This window comes from Anopheles cruzii, chromosome 2 (assembly GCF_943734635.1).
Source record: "Anopheles cruzii chromosome 2, idAnoCruzAS_RS32_06, whole genome shotgun sequence".
NCBI lineage: Eukaryota > Metazoa > Arthropoda > Insecta > Diptera > Culicidae > Anopheles > Anopheles cruzii.
Window position 1 is genome coordinate 9,853,397 of NC_069144.1, and position 21,477 is coordinate 9,874,873.

At 50.0% G+C, this 21,477-nt stretch overlaps 1 protein-coding gene across 1 annotated transcript; it reads left to right on the forward strand.

Moving 5' to 3' along the window:
• Positions 1–14,345: 14,345 nt before the first annotated feature.
• LOC128277467 (uncharacterized) lies at positions 14,346–15,101 on the forward strand. The gene has a single exon (XM_053015923.1). The coding sequence runs from the start codon at positions 14,346–14,348 to the stop codon at positions 15,099–15,101; it is 756 nt and encodes a 251-aa protein (XP_052871883.1).
• Positions 15,102–21,477: the final 6,376 nt, after the last annotated feature.

Below are 21,477 nucleotides of genomic sequence, written 5' to 3' on the forward strand. Positions count from 1 at the left end.
TTTCGCGGTCGGTGCCTGTCGCGGTCGCGTATCGCGCGTACTGACCTATCGCTCTTATTTGACCACGACGAAATCCTGTCGTTGTAGAGCACCCGGCTGTTGATGTCGCTGTGGGTCCGAAATTTACGCTTCTCGACAAGTTCCGTTCCTGACCTATGCTTTGTTTGTGAGGCAGCTGCGAGTGCGAGTCTCTTTCATCCATTTGTAGGAGCTTATCACAACATAATAATAACAGATAACAACTGTTTTCGCACACTCCAACTGATCATTATTACCGGCTGTACCTGGGCCGAGTTGAATTTCGACCCAATCGTTCGCTTCGATGGGCAATATTATACGTTTTGTAGAAACATCATCAAACGCGTATCACCTTATTAACGGTGAGCTTATCAGTCGGTCCTTCAGTTCATCGGGTTCCTCCGATTTTGGAAATTGAACTCGGCACCCCGGTCGATCAACCTTCTTGATGGTCCGGGGCACGACATTATGCTACTTTACAAATGGCCCGGTAACGGACGCGCGATAATATCTTTTGGGCCGCGCTTAACCTTTCCATCCCGCAACTTTATTGCTTCATTAGGACACCGCCGCTTTTCCTTTGGTGGTAACGAAACGAACCCATTGCCGAAAACGCAAAAAAAAAACATCGTAAAATGCTGCATCATAAGTTCCCCAGTGGGCGACCAGTCCAGGGCGACCTGCGATAATGGCAGACGCCGTCAGCCGAAAGCTTTTCGGTAATTTCTGTAATTATCTGCTGGCCGGTTGAAAATAATACCGAAAATGCCTTCCGACTGCGGTTTAATCGCTTACTTCGATCAACTTCGATCGGTTGTGCGGTGCTGGACCTCAAAGCCAGGACGCACAAAAAGCACGCCAGTCTGTCGTGGGGCCGTCGCTCCAAATGATTGCCACAATTAACACATCTCGGCTCGGTCTCGGTTCGGCGTGCGAAAGGATTCTTTCGCGGTTCCGCGTTACGTCAGCATCGCCCCCCCGGGTGGCGATGGGCCTGCGATTTCACCTGCGACCCATTGTTGCGTCTCCTGGGGTTCCAGGATCACCAGTTTTCGGTGCGCCTGCGAGACAATGGAAGAGTTTAAGGATCAATTACATAAGTTGCAAAATGGAGCCTACAAAAACAGAAACCGCCGGAGGTCTGCCGGTTTTCACGTTGGGTTAGCAAGCAAGCAAGGGCTGGCGGATTACTTGTGAAAGAAATGATGAAAAGTAAATATTTAATCATCAAATTGGGCTACAAATAACGCTGCATCGTAGCTCACTTTCACCGGGTTCGGTTTCGTGTGCTTGTTAAAACGGTGATCGGTGAAGCGTTATTTGAAGTGGAAATCGACATAAACTTGATCCTTGTTTTGGATCCCACGGAATCACCGGGACCCGTTGGAAGTGTGCCGCGTCCACAAGCTCACTGGAGAGGAAATAGTAAATAAATATATCAACTACGTTTTAAGCAAACTGATTCACAGAGCATGGGTTTTGTGCTATCATCAGTTCTTATGTACTGGAGTGTTTAACAGGAATCAGGAATCAGAACTTCAGGAATGGAATTCATCAATTGGAATCTCGTTGTAGCAAGTGTATTGATGTTCAGGGAGACCATGCTGAATAATAAAGTGTATTTCAAACCATAAAATTGTGTTTTTCTTATCGAACCACAAAACTTATCGATCAGCCTGGTATGTTCTTCCTTCTTTACTCAAAAACCTAAATCTACCATTACCTATCGCTTGACTCAAACGAATCTTTCAGTCGGGGATGTCAAACACGAAGCGCAATGGTTTTGTGTGGGTTCAATTCGCGCTGCAAAGTAGTCGGCATCGGGTGGCCACAAAGCGCCCGCGGCGATGGCATTCGATCCACAGCCAAAAATGGCTAACACTCCAACCGAGAGCATCGAACGGCAAATCCGCGTCGATCACCGGAGTGCGCGCGACGAGTGTCAGTTGCCGGTGCCGAATCGTTCGTAACCGTTCTTTTTGGGGTGTCTCAATCCCATCTGTACCAGGACCGGGTCTGTATCCTTCCATTCTTCCACTCTCTTTCTCTCTCTCTCTCTCTCTCTCTCTGGTGCGCGCGGGCGATCGCCCCGCCTTAAAAAGACTTAATTTATGGTGATTAATGTTGACATGTCAGATAATCGGAACGCGACCCGTAAATTATGTTACCACGGTCCGGCCGCGATCTCGGATCGACGATGGATCGCGCGAAGAAACCGTTACCACGCTTTCGCGGTTTCCTTCCTCCAGGACGATGCCACCGTCGATGGATGTCCCGCAAAACCGTGTCCACTGAGGCCCGGCACCGGGGCCGAGTAATTTAGGGTGGAGCTCTTCAACCAATTGGTTAAATGTGTAGCAAGGTGCCATGGGAGGGGAGCACAGTGCTCCCTTTCCTCGCTGCCCTCGTGCGGGAACAGGTTACAACCTGCTGCACCCCAGCGAAAGGGTTTCGCGAGCTCCCCCGGGGCAAAAGCATGTCAAAATCGGAGGCGCCAACTTGCGAGAACATAAACCGGCCAGGTTTTGCCAAAAAACGGGGTTCGGGGCATCCGATTATCCATCGGCACCTATCCGGTGGTTCAGATTTGGATTGGATCGCATACTCTAGTCACACGTGATCGCTATGAACAGGCAGAGTCACACTCGTGATCCTTGCATACTGCAGCATCCATTGCATACATTGTACTCTTTTCCCAGAAAAGTGAAAGTACTGGCCTCCTGGCGGCCTCCTGATGGCCTCCCGAGACCGCCGTCCGGCAAAAGGGCATACATTACGCAAGTAAATGTAACACGTTGCACACACACAAGCGGTAACCTTTGGCGCTTCTCGCCAGTCACCGCCACGACCGTGCGTGTCGGTCCCATTTACCACTCCGGCAGGGTAATTGGTCACCATCTCTGCGAGATCTCGCTGCCCAGGGCGAGCCTCTCGCATGTTAGGATCGATACCACCGCCATCTCTGAACCGGAACTTCTATCGTGGGAATGATCACGTGAAAGATCGGAAACTCCTCGATCATGGTCCCTCGGAAATCTCCGCCGATGTCCAGTACAGGTAGTGTGGCCAATAAGTTTGAAAACCTCCACCGAAAAGGTGACCGAGGCAGCCGATAACCAGGTCTTGGGACGCATCTTCCAGATGCTTAGCCTTCCGACGATCTGGCAGTGGTTCAGAGAGCGAGAGAGAGAAAGAAAAAGATCCGGATCACTGCGCTCCAGATCGCTCCAGGTGGATAGGCGTGATAAATGAAGAGGCCGTACTGGACACTTTCTAGCGATACGCTGGAATGCGCATCTTAGCCACGGCCTAGCCCCGGGAGCACGCACGCACGGAAGCAGTTGGCCGCAGTTCTCCCGGGGATTAGTGGCCACGGTGCAGTCGGCCGGGTCTCGGGGCTAGGAGAGAGCTATAGTTTAGCATTCCATCCCCGCATCCCCTCGTTCGCAAGCGGGCCACACCATCATTAGCATATGGCGACTTCGCCACCAGATGGCGCTGGTGTGCGCTTTGATCGTCGCGCGTGCGTTTCTCGCGATCGCGTGCGTTCGATCTTGTTTCGCATCTCGCTCGGTCTTCTCCTCCGCTTCGATGGCCTGCGACGGGACTGCCTGGACACTCATTTTCCCACGTTGTAATTAGCTCTTCGCGCCCCCGAAGGCGATGGGCCCAACAAACATGGCTGGCCCATGCTGAGGGGCGCGCGTGCGTCAGGACGTGATCGGTTCCGAGTCGCCACCGTCACCGCTCTTACTGGCTGCTGGTGGTTATTAAATTAAATGAATTTTTATCCCATTCCGATAATCTTGATAGGCGCCGTAATTGTGGGTCTTTGTGCGGTCTCTCTCTCTCTCTCTCACTCACTCGGTAGCGTCTTCAGCCGCGAGGCCCCTTGTACGACAATGTCGTCTGGACTGCGCCAGTCTGGAGACCGTCCCCGAGCGGTGCGCGAGCTGCATGAGACGTTTTATTAGAATCTGATAAATGATTTACATTTCTCCCTATAGCGTTAGTCTCGGCATCCCGCGACTACTCGCCGGTTTAATTATGCTGCCACTGGCCTGTACCGACTGGCCGTCAGACAAAAGTAGCCATCAATAAGTAAGCCGCATAAAATAGCTTCGAGTACGCCTTCCAAATCGGGATAAGACAAGATTAGCTATTTACGATCTTTGTTTCAATTATTCAATCCAAAATTTAATTGAATTCTTATCAGTTGAACACTCTCCACGTTCGCCTCTCAAGTGTAGTAGAACGATCCCACATTATTGCAGTTTTTGCTCAAACTAATCGAACAGAAGACATGATTGTACTACCGAGGCGTTCGTGACAAAGTACTAGTACCTTAAACTGTATAATCATCAAGCAAATTGGAGGATTCTATTCACATGTCTCCAAAACCCAAACCGAAACCGATCACCGAAATGGTACTGCAAATTTGCTTAGTTGCCTACCAAAAGGCAGGCACAAAAAAAACTCCGAAACTGCAACACGAAAAGCACCAGCAACGGTATCCCTTCCGTATTAATTAACATATTTTAAAATTTATGGCAACATTATGATTAATCGACAGATTATGTAGACACTTCACGACGACGGGGGTCAGTGTTTTAATTGGCGGCTCCCCGTCCGAATTCGCGAAGCACGGAACCGAGATGGCGAGCCGAAGCTGCCCCAGAAGCCCGAAGGCTACCTTCTCCAACCTCCAAAACATCCACCCTTAAATTACCTTCGACATTTATGCGACTTGACCAGTGGCCCTGCTGGTGTGGTCTGTGGGAAGGACCTTCGCGGACACACCGCTGCCGCAAGGATAGCGTGCATTTTGCGCGTTGATAAGCGACCGCTGGTGTGCGTAGTAATTAAGGGTAGCGGCCCAGTTTCGGGAGGCAAAACAATCAAACACGTCGTAAACGTCATAAATTGCCTGCGATTGCCTCGAGCCCGGCCATACAGTAGCGCAAACGCTTTCCTCAATCCAAGAGCAGCGTGCTTTCTTGCTGCCATGTGAACTCCATAATTTTTAGGGACCCTTCGGAATTAAATTGAATTTAAATCATTTGAAGGTTCCGGTGGGGACGTTCATATCGCTTCAAACGATCCATTCCAACACGATCTTGGTAGGTGGTCCATCGATACAGTTCACTCCTCAATTCGGTTTCCGATTGCAAATACTGATTTCTTGAAGGAAACTTTCTTCCCTATTTCACATAGTGGAGAAAACTGTGCGGTCGTGAAGTGTTAACAGTGGTGACGATTGGCAGCCGTTTTCGGCAACGCGATCTAATTACTGTAATCAGTGATCCGGTCCAAGGCGTGTGTTGTCCTCCAGCAAATCTAGCACGCGAAAAAGTCGGTTATTATGTGGTTTCCTTTTGGCCAGTACTTTTCCTCGGCGGAAACGTGAATTTAAGAGGCGGACTACTTCTGCGCTTCGCATTTGTTTTCATGTCAGACCAGACTCAGACCGGAAAATTAGATCGCGAAGATCGCTGCTGAAACCCCAACGCTACCAACAATGACTCTATTCGAACGCGATACGTACGAGAGGCAACTATCTAAGGGTTCCCGCATCGATACGGGCACCAGACATAGGTACCAGGACCAAGCAGATAATTGACCCCTGTTCACCGTACGGCTACCGAATTAATCTGGTCAAATTAATTGGCGCACTTGCTCGGCCCAGCAATCTCTGGATCGATCCCCACCCCGATCTGCGGCCCAATTGGCTACCCAAACGGGCCGTGGGCCGAGCCGTGGTCCACGTGGAGATAATTAACTTTTTCTTTCCCGCAACCGTGGCCGGAGTTGAGCGGGACGTTTTGACACTTGTTGACACTTGCACGGTGCGCGGACTGCGCACCGTGCGAGCCCGTTGGAGTGATCCTCGTTGCAGCGCGCCAGCATCTTCACGCTGGCTCTGTTGCGTTTGGCTGCGTAGTTTCAACCGACGACGACGGATCATCCGCCGTTCCCGGGCCCCGGTGCTGTGTGGAGGATACGGCCTACGGGGAGGAAATAAATTACTTTAAAGCATACACTCCCACCAGACTGCGCCGGCTAGACAGTAAATCATACGTGAAAGGAAAGCACCCTCTCCATCTCGGCCCCGTGTGACATTAGGCTATCGAGGGATATCGAGCAATAGCTAGCAATAGTCTGCTGGAAGCGGGAGAAGATGAAGACGTTGCTCGGCCACACCACGGGTGGCGGGTACAGTTTCGAGCACCTGGGGAGGCGCCACGGAACGGTTGCAATTTGTTGGATAAATTATGAACGTGAAGAGAAACCCATTCAGAGGCCGTTCGAGTTTCAAACGAAAGCGCAGCGCAGGACTATCCTAGTCTTGCCGCGCTTGGACGCTGCAACCTTTTTGTCAGAGGGCTATAATTAACAAGGATTTTCAAGCGAACCGAGACATTGCTGACTGCTGCATCAATGGCGGGCGAAGTACTCTGAATTGTTCATAGCCAACCGCCGTCTCAATTTGAAGATGTCGCTCGCCATTTTCTGGCCACCAAGGTCCAAAGCGGCATCGAGCAGAACAAATCGGGTCGGTGTCGGTTGCCCCGATGCGTCGTCGATCGTTAATTTTAGCACCTTCTCCGCTCCGAGCGCTCGCGAACCGCCAGTTGGAAATTCTTTCGCCCTCTTTTGCCTTCCTCACAGCCGAAGAACCCGTGACCGCAGAACTTGATTCCGTTACGACTTCCGTTTTTCCTCTGCCGACGGGATTTCAATTTCTCCAAACGGTACCGGGACAGCGTAAATAAAAATAGAAAATACTGTACAGCACAGTCGACGACTCACGATTTGTGCGTGCGCTGCACGTGTTGGATAGATTGATGTACGGTGTGCCCCAAAGATCCCGACACGGAGGTGGGGCCGGGTTTCAAAATGGCCGAACTAATGATAGTTGGTAGCAACATGGTTCTGTTTTCACTTATTACAATGCAGATCACTGCTAGTACCATATTTTGTTATTTAGAAGGTACAAGTGGCCCACGCTCTGAGGTGATAATTTCTAACCAAGTAAACATTTCGGAAAATCCTCCCATGGTCTGATTTAAATAAATAACAAGAACCATCAGTGGCTGAGTGAATGCAATATGAGTAGCAAAAAATAAAAAAACAGTACTTTATTCAAATTAACTGCCATTGACAAGATTATTAAGTTCAGCTGTGGTATTTAAATTGGTTAGCTGTGGCAAGTAGGCGCGGGACTCGAGCTGTCAAACTGCCTGACACTGACTCATTTCCGGATTCTACTTTCCGCCTGCTCCTTTGCGATTCGTAGAAAGTGTACGCACTCGTTAAATTGCCCATCACGAAACTGAAACGGTGCCGGGAACTGGTCAGCCATTGTGACTCAATCGAAGCAGTGACAACCGAGAAGTTTTAGCACGGGGCAAACGTTAAACGCGCAACGTTACGGATAATTTCTGCGATAATCATGGAGCATCCGACAATAAACGATCTACCAAACGAGGTGAGTGATTTTAGTTTGCGGTTTATTCAGGTAAAGTGTGCTCAAAAAGTATTTGTTTTCTTTTTTTACAGCTTTTGGAGATTATATTTGACCACCTTGACGTGGACGACCTGAAGGACGCATCCTTGGTATGCAAACGATGGTCGGATTTGGCCATTTCGGGGCGGCGAATGGATCTTGTGAAATTAGTACCGATTTTTCCGTGGGACAAACATTTGCTCCAAAGCAACCGAAAATATCGCCACCTTGAACTCGAAGAAACTGAAAAGTGCTCTGCGCATGTGAAGGAATTATTCAAAGCGGTCAATGTTTGTTCATTGCGCATAAAAGACAGTGATTTATCGCACTCTTCGTTACGGTTGATTTTGCTGGAGGTACCCAATCTTCAGCATTTGTCGATTGTTCGTGAACCTGGTGAAATGAACGAAATTATTGAAGCGCTCCCGGTTATGAGAAAGTTGGAACGCTTGGAGATCACCAATGACAAATGGAACCGTACACGTACACTCCCCTGGCATACGATCGCCCCTTCTTTGCATGGTCTGAAAATGGATTGTAATTCTGAGGAGCAGTTGGAGCAGTGGAGACTTTTTAGTGGCCAGTTAAAGCAAGCTTATGTTACTTTCAATGAAGGCAATTTATTGACTCGCTTTGGTGAAATGACATTCCCTCTTCTAGAGGAGTTGTCAATAAAATCGGAACTGCATTTTTCTGCGAGACGTGAATTTGCTCAACGACATGATTGTTTTCGAAGAAACACCTCTTTGCGGCTTCTTCGCCTCTATGGCATTTACCTAACTAAAACGTTAGTTGAAGACATCACAAACCACTGCAAAAAGTTGTCGTCTTTAGAAATCAGCGATGTTTACGACTGTGAACCAGGATCGTTGGAATCCCTGTCGCAACTGACAGAACTAAAGGTAAGCAAGTACTTTATGACCCTCTGTTCCAACTTAACCATATCCAATGTGTTGTTTTCTTGCAGCATCTAAGATTGGAAAAAATTGGGTCAGACATTTTTGGCGGATGTGAAGCGCTTACCTCGCTTCAATCTTTGTCTATTCATTGTATAAATTTTGATATTTCCGAAATTGCACCACAATTGAGGTGTTTGGAATTAGGATCTGCCGAGAGAAGAGAACGCGACGTTCAGTACATTTGCGACAATTTTTTAAAATTAACGCGTTTGCAGCTGACATATTCAGGAGGGGTAAGAAAACTCATCGATTGCCATGCCAGTGCCATGTAATCTCGGTTTGATTTTCTTTCTCAGGAAGCGCGCGATTTTCTCTCCCGAATCGACCGGTTACTGCATCTTCGGTACTTAGATCTAAACTTGATTGGAGTAAACACATTCTTTAAAGGCATCGTCCCTCAAAACAAAGTTCGCCACCTGATACTGAACCTCCATTATGAAGTAAGTAAATGATGCATCTGACGCATGATGCGAGCTTTATGAATTAGCTATCAAATTATGATCTTCTTATCAAATTCTTTTTTCCTGACTTCTATAGTACGATTATCATGAGCAATGTAACGATGGCCTTCTTCAGCTGCCGGAAATTTTCCCTCAGCTTAAAAGATTGATCTTTATCAACTTGGGCTGGTGTCTTCGTAAAACTACAATCGATAGGCTACGCGAACTGATTCCGTCATGCGTAATCATCACATATGGCCAGATAGTCAGCAACGAAGAGATAAAATTTGTTCGGAAGTGGCCCACAGATAGAATGACGCCGGCGTGGGAGAAAGAATGGATATTTAGAGATCGCATTTAGGCGGACAACACATCTCAGAAAAGCATCAACATATGCTCAGAAAACCCGCATAAGAAAAATGTTCAGATAGTACGTACGTCTAAAACCGTAATTTACAGAAGTGTTGAAACTTCGAATAAAATGATGGGACTTTCAAAGGACATTTCACCCCAAATCTCAAAGGCGACCAAATCTTACAACCAACGTGCAATTCTATCGTCAAGAGGCAGTTTTTTTGCAGGTTGGATCAACGATTATGTCGCCTAATAGCGTGTATTTTAGTCATCAAATCAAAACAGGATGCTTCTTTACTGATACGCGCCATCCGACGGTGTAAAGATGCGTTCCTGGTTCGCGTTTCACGTAAGCATTTCGTGCAAACCTCAATGCAAATTCCAATTGCACGCCCGCCTTATCTTCCCGCGTGATGATCTGCTGAAACTGTTTAGTAATGTGCCCGACGAACGCGTTAGATTAATTGAAAACTAGTGGGACATGATAACTGGTCAATGGAAAACATGCGACATGGAGGCAACGGCGTGGCCGGCGGCGTACGCAACGCGTGGGCACGCGCGCGTCGAACCAAAATAAATCGTAAATTATGTTGAGTGCACCGCACTAGGTGTGTTTGTGTGTGCTAGAGATAATTTTTGCTTGGGCCCTTCGGCCGACGAACGGATTGGTGGACGAAACGGAAACACCGCACGCGTAGCGCACACCGTTGGCTCCGATTATCTACAGCCGCGTGAGCCAGGAGCCGGAGAGAGGCGAAGTCGTCGCCTTCGCGGAACGCCACATCGGCTGCCAGCGTGTGCCAATGAACTTCAAATGCGTTGCATCCGCTAGGGCTCCCCCGAGTGCAGTAGTGCCGCACCGTTCTCGGGCCGGGCGCGTGGTCGCGGTTGACAGATGCAATTCTTTGCCACGCCATACTCTACGGGGTAATGGGACTAAAATTAGAATTTGCATTGACAGCACGCATTCGCCGACGACGTCACCCATCGTCGTCCCGGTGCCGGCCTGGAAGCGTCCGCCCGACCGAGGCGGATCCGCGCATCACGGCACACACTCGGAAGACGGAACCCCTGAAATAGCGCACCGAAGAAACGCAGCCAAACGCCCGAGCTAAGGTCAGGGGTGCGATGTGCGTGTTTCCGTCCGCCGTGGCTCGCGCAAAACACCTCATTAATCTAATGCCGGCGTCCCTCGTTCACGTTCTCGGAGGCATCATTCAGCTCCCGGAGAGCGCTGTCAACCCGCGTGATAGAGAGTGGTCTATTTCGTGCGATCAATCGTTCGGCAGACGTAGACAAAAACAAAAATGGTCCATTTTCCTTTTCTCCTAGTCCTGCTAAGAGTCATGCTTATGCTCCAATGCTCATGCTCATGATAATTCATGCTCCAAAACAAGGCTCCGCTATTACTCCGCTAGCTGGTAGCTATGGGGTAGCTGGTAGTTCTAGACCAAACCAAACACTAGAAGAAAACTAGGAAAGAAAAAGGACCAGAATCATTGCCACCATCATCTTCACAATCGAGTTTATTAAGTTGTTACGCGGTTCAAAGGCAGTTTTAACGGGACCAGGAGCGTCCAGTGGACTCACCATGGACGTTCCGCGAACTTTCGACCCAAGTGCACCCGTGCGTATATGTGCACCCATAACCCGGTACCCCGGCATCCCTTGGCGCTTTTTCAGGATCGCACACACCCTCCCGCGGGTGCCTTATAACCTCGCCAAAAGTGAAGGGATTTTTGCGCTCGTTTATCTGCTTGACACGATATTATGCATTTCTCTTTCGAGGTCGTTCCGAGGAGTTCATTTACGCTCGATTGCTTGTACCTTGTTTCGCTCGTTTTGGGGGGGCTTTGGTTTTGCTGCACCCTTTCCTTTGCACTGTTGATTATTGCCTTCTGGCGGACACAAAAGGATCCTGGCCCTTTGGATCGGCCCCAATACCCGAAAAAAGCCTCTCAAAAGAAACAACAACAAAAAACAATAATAATAATAACAACAACCTGACCCACGTTACGGTCCGCCACCGAACTGGCCGCTTGTTTCGATCGCCACCTTGCACAATTCGCCGCCATGAGGGGCTGTTTTATGGGTGCTTAGAACGATGGCCAAAGGCTTCAGATATGCAGGAGGCACCGCAAGGATTTGCTGGCCATTTGCTGTAAACCACAAAACGTTGTTTGATCGAACCGAGGGCGCCGCTCTAAGCCTTGATTGCAGCATACTCTGACTCCCTGGCAACTTGACCGCGCAGAGGATTCGGAGGCTATCCGCGGATAGGCATTGCCAAGCGAGTATCTCTTCCGGCATCTATCACGGACCCAGTTGGCAGCGAATACGACGTACGGTTTTAAACTATTGTTTTATTAACACATGGGCTGAAAAGTCCCGAGCCTGACACATACACAGCGATAGATTTATTGCATTAATCACTTTTTCAGTTAGTACTAATCTTCAAAACAAAGCTATTGACACTTTGATGATATTCTACTCATAATTTTGTGAGTTTTCGTGCTAAGAGCGTCCCTATTTTTGTTATTTTCAAAACAACGGATCAAAGACAATTTCGGGATTCAATTTTATACTGCTTCTTGATGGGAGAAAATTCAGCTCCATCAGAAACAATTAGCATTGAGAAAGGAAATGTCATCAACAGTGAATATCGACGTTACATAATTGGAGTTTGAATAAAAAAAAAGAAAATGCGTTTTCTTTCTTAGGCTCGGGACTATTCAGCGCATGTGTTAAACTACGTTTACGCCAACCACCATGCCGTGAACAGTGGGCCAACACTTACATTCTAGCAGCCCAGGAGTTTTTGGCGTGTAACGTGGCTTCATACGGTGCATAGAAAACATCTTTTTGGTACTCCTTGTTTTATAACTTCATTGGTAATTGTTGCGAAATTGTGGCTGGACATTTATGGCCATCGTCACTGGGGTCACTGTGCGATCGACGCTGCGATCTCCTGAGCCGGGTGCGGAGGGCACGTTTGGCTCGCCTCGGCGTGGCGCGGGCACCGGTGCACTGAATTTCAAAGGAATTCGCAGCAGCCGCGGGAGGGGCCACTCCGTCATCGCCACCGCCACCCGATAATTGTATGCGCGGTGGAGAAATTTCGTGGTGGCCAAACTTTGGCGTGGCGTGAAACTGGCTTTTCCAGGGCACATTACTCTTGGCTCGAGGCCTACTGGCTGGCCACCACTGGGGCTACACTTGCTCGGCTGACGGTCATACACCGGCAGGACAGCGCCTTCTTCTGCCTGCTGCCTCTGCCTCTCGGATATCTCCGTCGGATCGCCCGAGCCAACGCCGGGCCAGGCCGGGCCAATCGATTCCACTGATTGCGGTGCGCGGGTTAATTAGTATGGGAATTTATAGGACTTTAATTTGTTAAATCTGCAGTAATTTTTTTTCGGTCACCTTTCGGTCTCTCACTCACTTCTTGTTCTTCGTTCCCTCCACAACGCTGGGTCCATACGGCGAAGGTTTCGACGTTCGGCTGTTTCGGCAAGACGAAAAACAATGAACGAGCGCAGCGCCAGCGGAATGTTTCGTTTTCCGAATTTTGGAGCTCTCGAGTGTTAAATCTTCACGGCGGTTCGCAACACAAAGCTCGGACCAAAAGATGGACGGAAGGACGGATGGTAGTTTATTTTCTTAATTTTCCTTCCGAGAGCCGCCGCGGGTTTCGGTTATTTTGTGGTCCGATTTTTTTTGCTTTCGGCCCCGCCAGTAGCCCGGGCAATTAAAATGGCCTGCGTTTTGTTTGCAAAAAGTCATAATTATGCACCCAGTCTAAAGTGACCATTATAGAGCCCAGATACGGCTTGCGCTTGCCCGATGTCGCGGAATTATATAAATTTTGGGAAATATTCAGGCAAAAAGCGGAAGCTCAAACTTTAACAAATTTTTGACAGGATACCGAGGGAACAGCAATCTCGATTGTCCGATCCAAGCGTTCCCTGGAGGCCCTGCGGCCCGGACTGGCCCTGATAGCGCGAATGGAAAAATAATATTTAGCCACAATAATAGGCCCACGCTAGGCACATCAGTGCAGTCGCATCCGGTGCACCGGCCGTAGAGTGTGTGTTCCTGATTGAGAGATGTCAGTGAACATATTCAATAGTTATTGATTTATTTTTTATCTTTTTTGCCGTCTAGGTGCTTAAAAATGGTGAGAATAAACCTCGACCCTCAACAGCAACACTCTGGCGGATGTCGAAATTCGTTCGAGTGAAAACGAACCCCTTGACGCGAGGATGTTTTTGACACCACAAACATCAAACCCAGTCGGGGTAGCGAAGTGCAGCTCCGGGCCGTTCCGATCAGGAACACGGGCGAAGGGGTACGAGAAATGACTCGACCCACTCTCTGGTGGATGTCCTGCGCACCCATGACAGCGTTTCAGAAATCGTGTTTGTACCTCTTCACTTTTTACTATGGTTCCAGCGGATCCAGGACCAGGTAAGGCGTGTTGGTTTTTGGATCGAACCCATTACAGTTCTGGATCATTGCATTTTCTACAACGATCGAAAAGCAAAGCATCACTTGAGACAATATTGAAGTAATGGTGGCTCCCGTGCCAGGACCAACGCTAGTTCGCTTAATGAGCCCAAACGAGCAGGTTCTTTTGCGTCTGATCGGAGCTGGAGTGTAGCGGAATCAGATGGCGAATTCGTTGTGTTGTTTAGGACAGAACCACTCAATTAATTTTTAATATCTTTCAGCACTCACGGTGCGTCAAGTCTCTGTTTGGATAGGAGCAGCTCCGCCTCTAACGTCTGCAACTCGAACACGACCTCGAGCTCCGGTGAAGAACTACCCTGATAAGGTCTACACTTACCTGATCGTCGCTCCCTGACGGCCAGGTTTCACCTGCCCTTAGCTAATGTCAGGAATTTCCAGTCGTTGCAAGCCGCTGCAAGGCGCTGGATGGATGGTCCCGGGCAGCATTTTATCTTCTGGCTTCGGGGACTACATAGGTATATAAAAGTGGTCGGGCCTGCGCTAGCTGGCCATTCGTTTCGCAAAAGCGCTGCTCAACCAAAGTCAGAGAAACCAAAGATGGGTGACTTCGAGGACGTGATCGATCTGCTGGAGTGTCCGTACAACGCAACGCACAAGCTGCTGTCCCACACCATGGCACGCCACATCAGCAAGTGTCGCCGGGCGCACGGCATCCTGAAGCTCGTCCAGTGTCCGTTCAATCCGGAGCATCGCGTCCCGGAGCTAGAAATGACGCTCCACAAGCTGGAGTGCGAAGACCGGGAGGCGTTCGAGCAGTACAAGTTTTGCTTCACCACTCTCACCTCACCGACTGAACCGAGGACGCCGGGACGCCGAGCAAAGGACACGACGGACTTGCCGACGGACTGCGGTTCACCCGCGGCCGCGGCCCGACGCAGAACACTGGCCGCCGTCCCGCTGGCGTCCACCGATAGTCCGACCACGTCACCGCACCGAGTGTACGACCTGCGGACCACTTCCGGTCGGCTCGCACGCCAGGACAGCGGCAACCTACAGCACCCGGCCTCGCGGAAGCTTCCGACTGCCACCGTCGCCCCGGTGCGTGACATCACCAAACGATCGGTGGTCAGCTTGATCGCGACGACGGCACCGGCCCCGACGCTGGACAAGGAGAACCCGATCGCCAAAGCGGGCAGCGTTGGCGCGGTGCCGAGATTCCGGACGCCCGTCAAGATCTCGCAGCGGAAGCTGAGCATCGACGACTTTCGGAAGCACTGGAAGCAGGTCCACAACGAGCGGAGGGCTCAGCTGCGCAGCAAAGATCGGAGTGCTCGCCGCAGCTGCTACACGTGACCGTGCCGTGCCGGCCAATCTTACGATCGGGTACCGTTCGAGGACCGCCGCTCTGCCCTGGATGATGGATGATCATCGTACAGCTTAATACATTTTAATCGCTACAAGTTAATTTCAATGAATTACCGTTTAAAAATGCATCCAGCCTGCCTCAATTATGTTGTCATCGTCGTTGCCGGCCCTACCCCGGGACCCCCGCCGGTACTAGATGACTTTCCACTGCTTCTCTCTCTCTCTCTCTCTCTGTGTCGCGGACGAAGAAAGTCCATGGACGCTCGCGTGCCCATCGCAGCCAAAGGCGGAGTGTCATTACGCCGGAGACGTCGCTCGTAAACCGGCCAGCGGACGGCGGCTTTCTAAATTAGATCGACACCTTGGCGGCCTTTCGTCGCGGACGGTCATTGTTGTAATGGCAAACTAATGTCGTGTAAAACGAGCGCGGACAGCGTGTTCCGCGGCGCCCTCACACCGGCGACCACGGCAGTGGGTAGTGATAATTAAATCGTTGGTGGTGGCGCTTCCTACATTGTGATACGTCGTACGGTGTACATAGAGAATTAAACACTAAACGAAAGGACAACTGTGAAAGGCTAGTAGAGTAAGAGAATAAATAGAAAATAGAATGACGACAAATGGACAACAATTGAACAGCTTTCGCTCCTGGCGCTTCTTCGGGTATCCTCCTTATCACGGTTTTCGGTTACCCACTGATTGATCACTTCAATTAGCGAAAATGTGTAAAATCAAACGGCGACAATTAGCTTCTCGCGTTGCACCATTATTCGGGCCCGCCAAAGTTAACCCGAAAGGGTCCCTGTGCAGCTCCTGTGTGTGCGAACGAGCGCGCAAGACACTGCTGGAAGGAAACATTTAATTACCGAAATTCCGGTAATCCGCCCAAAGGGCAACCGGGTGCCCGGGTGTGGAGCTTCTTTTTATGTTCAAAAGCACCCGGGGGCCGTGTTGTTCTCACTCTCGGCGCGGCTTAATGCGCGATGTGTGTTGGCATTTCTTTGGCCAGCCCGTGCGTCCCTCGGACGCGCACTCTCCGATGACATTTTGGAGCCCTGCGTTCGGGGCGTGCGAGGAGGACACGGAGCCGATAATGAGTTTATGGACACAGCCCTCGGAGCACAGCGCAGCGTGAGTTAGCATTTCGTTAATTTTAATCGAAATGAATCAGTTGAAAACAGATTATTATCTGCGTCGGGCAGTGCGCGAAAGTCCCGTCCCGAACGGGCACGGGCTAAGGCGTGTTGGTCGTTTCTTTCGCTCACTTCCGAGCCTGGTTCGCTCGTATCTCACCGGGTCCATCACCGGGGCCGGACTCTGCATGTGGTCCTTAAAATGGTTTTTTTTTGTGGGCGCTTCTGCAGCTGCGAGTTGCGAAATGATTTCCGCGTGTGTTTTATTGCGCTCCTTATTGGTCCTTTCTTTCCACCAGGCGGTGGTTTCTCCAGTTGGTCAACGATCGTGGCCAAAGTATTAATAAACGTACATTTAGGGCCATTTCGTATGACGCTACAGGAGCCCTGGTTTTGGCAAGCGCCAAGAGTTATTTCGACTCGTTAACTCGGTGGCTTCGGCACCGTGGCAGCGGCACGCAGGCTCCTTTCAGCGTTGGGCTTAACACCAGGAGCCTAGAAGCTGACGGTTAAAAGTGAATTAAACTGATCAAATGAAGTGTGTAAATTAAAATGCGTGGTTACAGTGTCGCGTGTTTGGTACAAACAGTGTAACTCGCAATCCGCTGTGGTCGTCGGGAATTGGGACCATTTTGGGGACCCGCATTTTCTGGCCTACAAAGGGGCTAGGGCGCGAAATAAAAAGAAAATGGCACTGGCAATGCAATTGTGTGCCATTTTTCGCGCTGTATCCAATGAAGGAGATGCATACCGACGCGAATAAATATAACAGTAAAATTTAATCATCTCACCGAGCGGGACATGGCCATCAATCGTCATCGACAGTGCGCGTTCGCCGACCTGCCGGCCGTGGACTGTCCTTCGGTGTCCAATATTTTGACACTTACCTTAAAGACGGCGACGACGAATGGCCAAATTTCATTTCCATTTCGAATGCCGGCCCGCTGCCCGGTTCGGTGTGCGTTAATCGGTATGATAAAAATTTATTAGCAAAAATTATACTGCACAATTCGGGGACGGACGGCTGGCCGGCCGGCCGATGGTCCGTTTTGACGACCAGAGAGGATGCTCGAATGTCAACTGTCGGCGCCATTGGCGGTGCGTTGGGCCGTTGGTGGTGCGATTATCGCACTCCTCGGCATCAGCAAAAGGCTCCTCGGGCGCTGTGTCTTTGCGCCGGAAAAGTCTGGCATGAAAATGGCGACCCGCGTCCAGTTTTTGGGACGAATCAATTTACTGTAGTGCCGCCGCGCTGGCCCGATCTGATAGCGGCTTTGCTTCGCGGTGGACATCGAACCCAACCCTAGTATGGCGGTTGCTTTGCATTTGAGGGTGACCGATCGGAAATCAATTGCGGCTTACTGGATGTTCTTTATCAGTCCTGCAGGAGACGCATGCTTTGATGAGTTTCTTGAATTTGTCAGCTTCGGCGTGGTGATTAAAATTCAAAGATGATGGGCACTGTTATTTTGTGAATGTGAAACAAAACCACGACAACGAAGCCAATTCATCCTCAATAACACAATACGGAACGGGTTCGGGCCTGCTTCGAACATAATGTCATAATTACGCTCACCGGGACCGGCAGTGGATGCATTCGGACGAAAGATGACGAATGTTTGGGCGAATATATTTAAATAAATTATCAAACATTATTAATCGTCGCCCTGCGCCCTGCGCACGCCCACGGCCCAGCATGTCAACACACGCGGCGTGGCAGCTGATAAAATATGGACCTTCCAGTGGTAAGGAAAGCAGAGCGCAACAACGAATCCTGACTTCCCGGGCCCGGGAAGTTCCGATCGATGGCGGCCTGGCGGGGGACGGCTGGTGATGATGAAATTTGCCTTCACCACGGACCGGCCTCACTGATCCGTCAACAACCGCTCATCGTCCGAAGCCGAGCTTGTGGAGTCCCTACGGCGAACGGCAACGGACGGATACAGATGCACCAAACTCATGCTGTAGTGCATCACTCATGACTGCAGTGGCGTAAAATCGATGAAATGTGGTTCCTGGTACGGTCCCGGTGGCTGACTGATGTGGCTCGAAGAGGAGCAAGAAGATGAATTAATAACTCAACAACGTGCAATGGCCCGTAGAAACCCGTAGATTGATATACCTTTCAAAAGGTTTATTTTTATTTTTTCCTGATGAATTAGGGCCTGCCAGGAGGGCGCCAGGGCGCGGACATTGAGAGGGAAGTGCCACCAAAACGCGAGCCCGCCGAGTGTCCAATATCATTCCCTGCCGCCCGCTGAACTATGCACACCTTTCGACACGATCAGCTCTGGGAACCCGGGGGGAAAAAAGGATATGTTTTTCCATAACACAAATTGGTGAAGAAAAAAAAGCCAACCGAGCCAACAGCGATCGATCCCGTGGCAGGACTAATTTATGTGGCGCACCACACACGGGCTTCTGATTAATGACGATTTCCGTCGTGCACCACCGGAGTCCAGGCGCGACGCGAAACGGCTGCGGGCTCTAATTTTCATCCCGTCCGCGGCCGGCCAGCGTTCGCGGGGAGCTGGAATTAACTCATCGGTTTCAATAAATCAATCAAATCATTCCATCTCACGTGACAGACCGGCCAGTATGGCGATGACCGTGCTGCGCGGTCACTTGCTGCATTTGATCCTCTTCCTCGGGCGATCGATGGCGAATGCAACAGTCAATCACCAAAGTTAGGTGCTTTGCTTTTTGCCTTGCAGCCGTAAGCCGACTTGTGCCAGTTTTATGTCTGTCTTTTGAATGGCATTTATACAAAATAGCCAAACATACAAATATATAAATAGTTTTGACTCAGCCAAACATTACAAAACGATCAGATTAACGCTATTTGCAGGACGTTTTCAAATTCCAGTAACCTGTGTTCGGGCCCCAAAATCGTCCTCATGCCTTCTGCATCCAGGCATGTACCGTGCTTGTACCGTTTTGATCGCTCCACGGGCATAAAGTACTGGCAGCGAAAAAATTGTGCCGGCTTGGGAAACGATAACAACTTGGGCCGGCGTCGGTTCGGCGAAGAATTTCGGAACCGTCACGCAAACATTGCCCCACCAACAACAGGTAGACTGGGAAGACCGGGAAGACCGGAGGCCAACTTCTACACCAATCGAACGGCGGTGAAGCACGGGTCTCCGGGTGGCTGCGGTCGCATGCTGCACGCACAATCCAAATTATGCTCGGCGGCGTTTTGTGCACCACACACATTGTTGACCTAATTGTTGGGGTGGGTTGGCTGGCTGCCTGGCTGGCTGGCGGCATGGCTTAACTCAATAAACCATTATCGACAGAACCGTGGAAGGTGAACGGACGCGGTACGACTTTGTTGCCGGAGGATTGGTTTCGACAAACCGTTATTTCAAAATTCCTCGACGGAAGCCTGGTTGATGATCTTTTGCTCCTATATCCTTTATTTCGATAGCTTCAGTTCGATAGCTTCAAGGGGAAATTAATGTACCTCAATAATAGTGAGTCCCGTGACAATTGTAGAGCCGTTCCGATTTCTTGATGAAGCCGGTACCGAAGAAATCCGCCCAACTTCCACCCAACAGACCCTCCGTCACCAACGGGACGAGGCTCGCCGAGGGTTTATATTATTTTTCATTTGTGCCAATGTTGTTTTTGGTGTAGCTCCGGGTTTCGTCCGGCTCCTCCGAGGATGTGTGCGTGTTCCGTTTCCTGGGACGCGGTATGTTTTTGTTCGATCATCATGCCCCAGGCCGCACACCCGCTCGGGCTCCATTCCGGATGGGGTCCGATGTCCGGTGTCGAAAGGAAAAAGGAATCGGCCACTTTCGCCAGATGTGTTTCCGCTCATAGGACGCCAAGAGCGCGCCATTTTCCCGCGGTGGACATGCGCAAACACCCGGCCACGCTGCTGCACACATACGCGGGGATCATTCAGACGCACACCGCGAGCGGATTCCTTATGTGGCAGGATCGGCAGCCGCGCCACCGGGCCACGAGTCAGAAACTAAAATATTTGTTCTACATGTCGAAAGGGAAAAAATAACATTTCAGTATTTTTTTTAATTCCCACCGTCGCCGGTGACGGCGACGGGTGAAAATAGTCCTGCGGCTCCGCTCTAGTGGCCGGTCGTCGGAAATTGTGTTCGTCGCCGGTTCGCCAGAGTTGGGCTTCCTACCTGGGGCACACGCGGCACAGGATACGGCGTCGGAATCGGAAGCTGCAGGATTCAGGGACAATTCCGCTTTTCCACCCTCCGTGTCCTCCTGCCGGTCCTTCCTGGGCGGGGAGTGAGTTTGTTTTTCTTCCATTTCCCGGTGCCCCACGCCCCCACGTGCCCCAGCATCGTCATCGTTGTCGCCGTTCGAATGCTTTTGTTATTTTATGCCCTTGACGGCGTTGGCGGTAGCGCAGTGGAGAGCGTGGCGCCGGCTTCCTCCCCATTTTCCCGTTTTGGCTCTGTTTGCGAAAACCGAATTCATCATTGCGCGCCGGTGTTGCTGGCCAATGAGCATGATTGTTGTTGATTTTCCTTTTCACTTATTTTTGGTGAGGTATGGCGGCATAACTTTTCCGTCACGGACCAAGCTGCGGACCCGATACCCGGACCAGCTTTGGCACGTTTAGCATTCATATTTTTGCGTTGTGTCCGGCTCCACATCCTTGCTAGTTACAGCTCTACATGACCGTGCGGGATGGGTGTGTTTTGCTTTCGCTGCTACCGGCTCTACCTCTACTCGGTTTATTTTGCGTATTGTTTTATCAAAAATGTGGGACGGTTGATCTTGGGTCACCGTTTCAATCGGGGGCTTTTCGAAGGAACCTTTCTAAGGAACCTTGCTAATCTGTTGACCCCAATTGAAGGTCGATTGACTGGATGGAAAACAAAGTTTACGTAAATTATTCGTCCATTTTGACGAAATACATAATTCATACTCGTTGTTGCGGGCTCGCATTTCGAGCCCCTACCTTGCCCTTTATTAGGTAATTTGCTAACTTCTTTGGAAAAAAATTCTACGAAATAATAAAAACAACTTGGAGTCTCTGTTATTAAGCTTAAGACAGCAATTTACTTTAGTTTACTTACTTACTTTTACTATTTACTTTACACAAGCCTGCTACAGCCTTGATTTGGCATAATTCTCACAACATTTTTAAAATAATGTGTAAATCTTTCGTTTAACACCATTTGCCCACTGTGCAGCAAACGTTCTCCTGCAAAGTTCACAACCACTAGGCACTCGGTGGCCGTTGT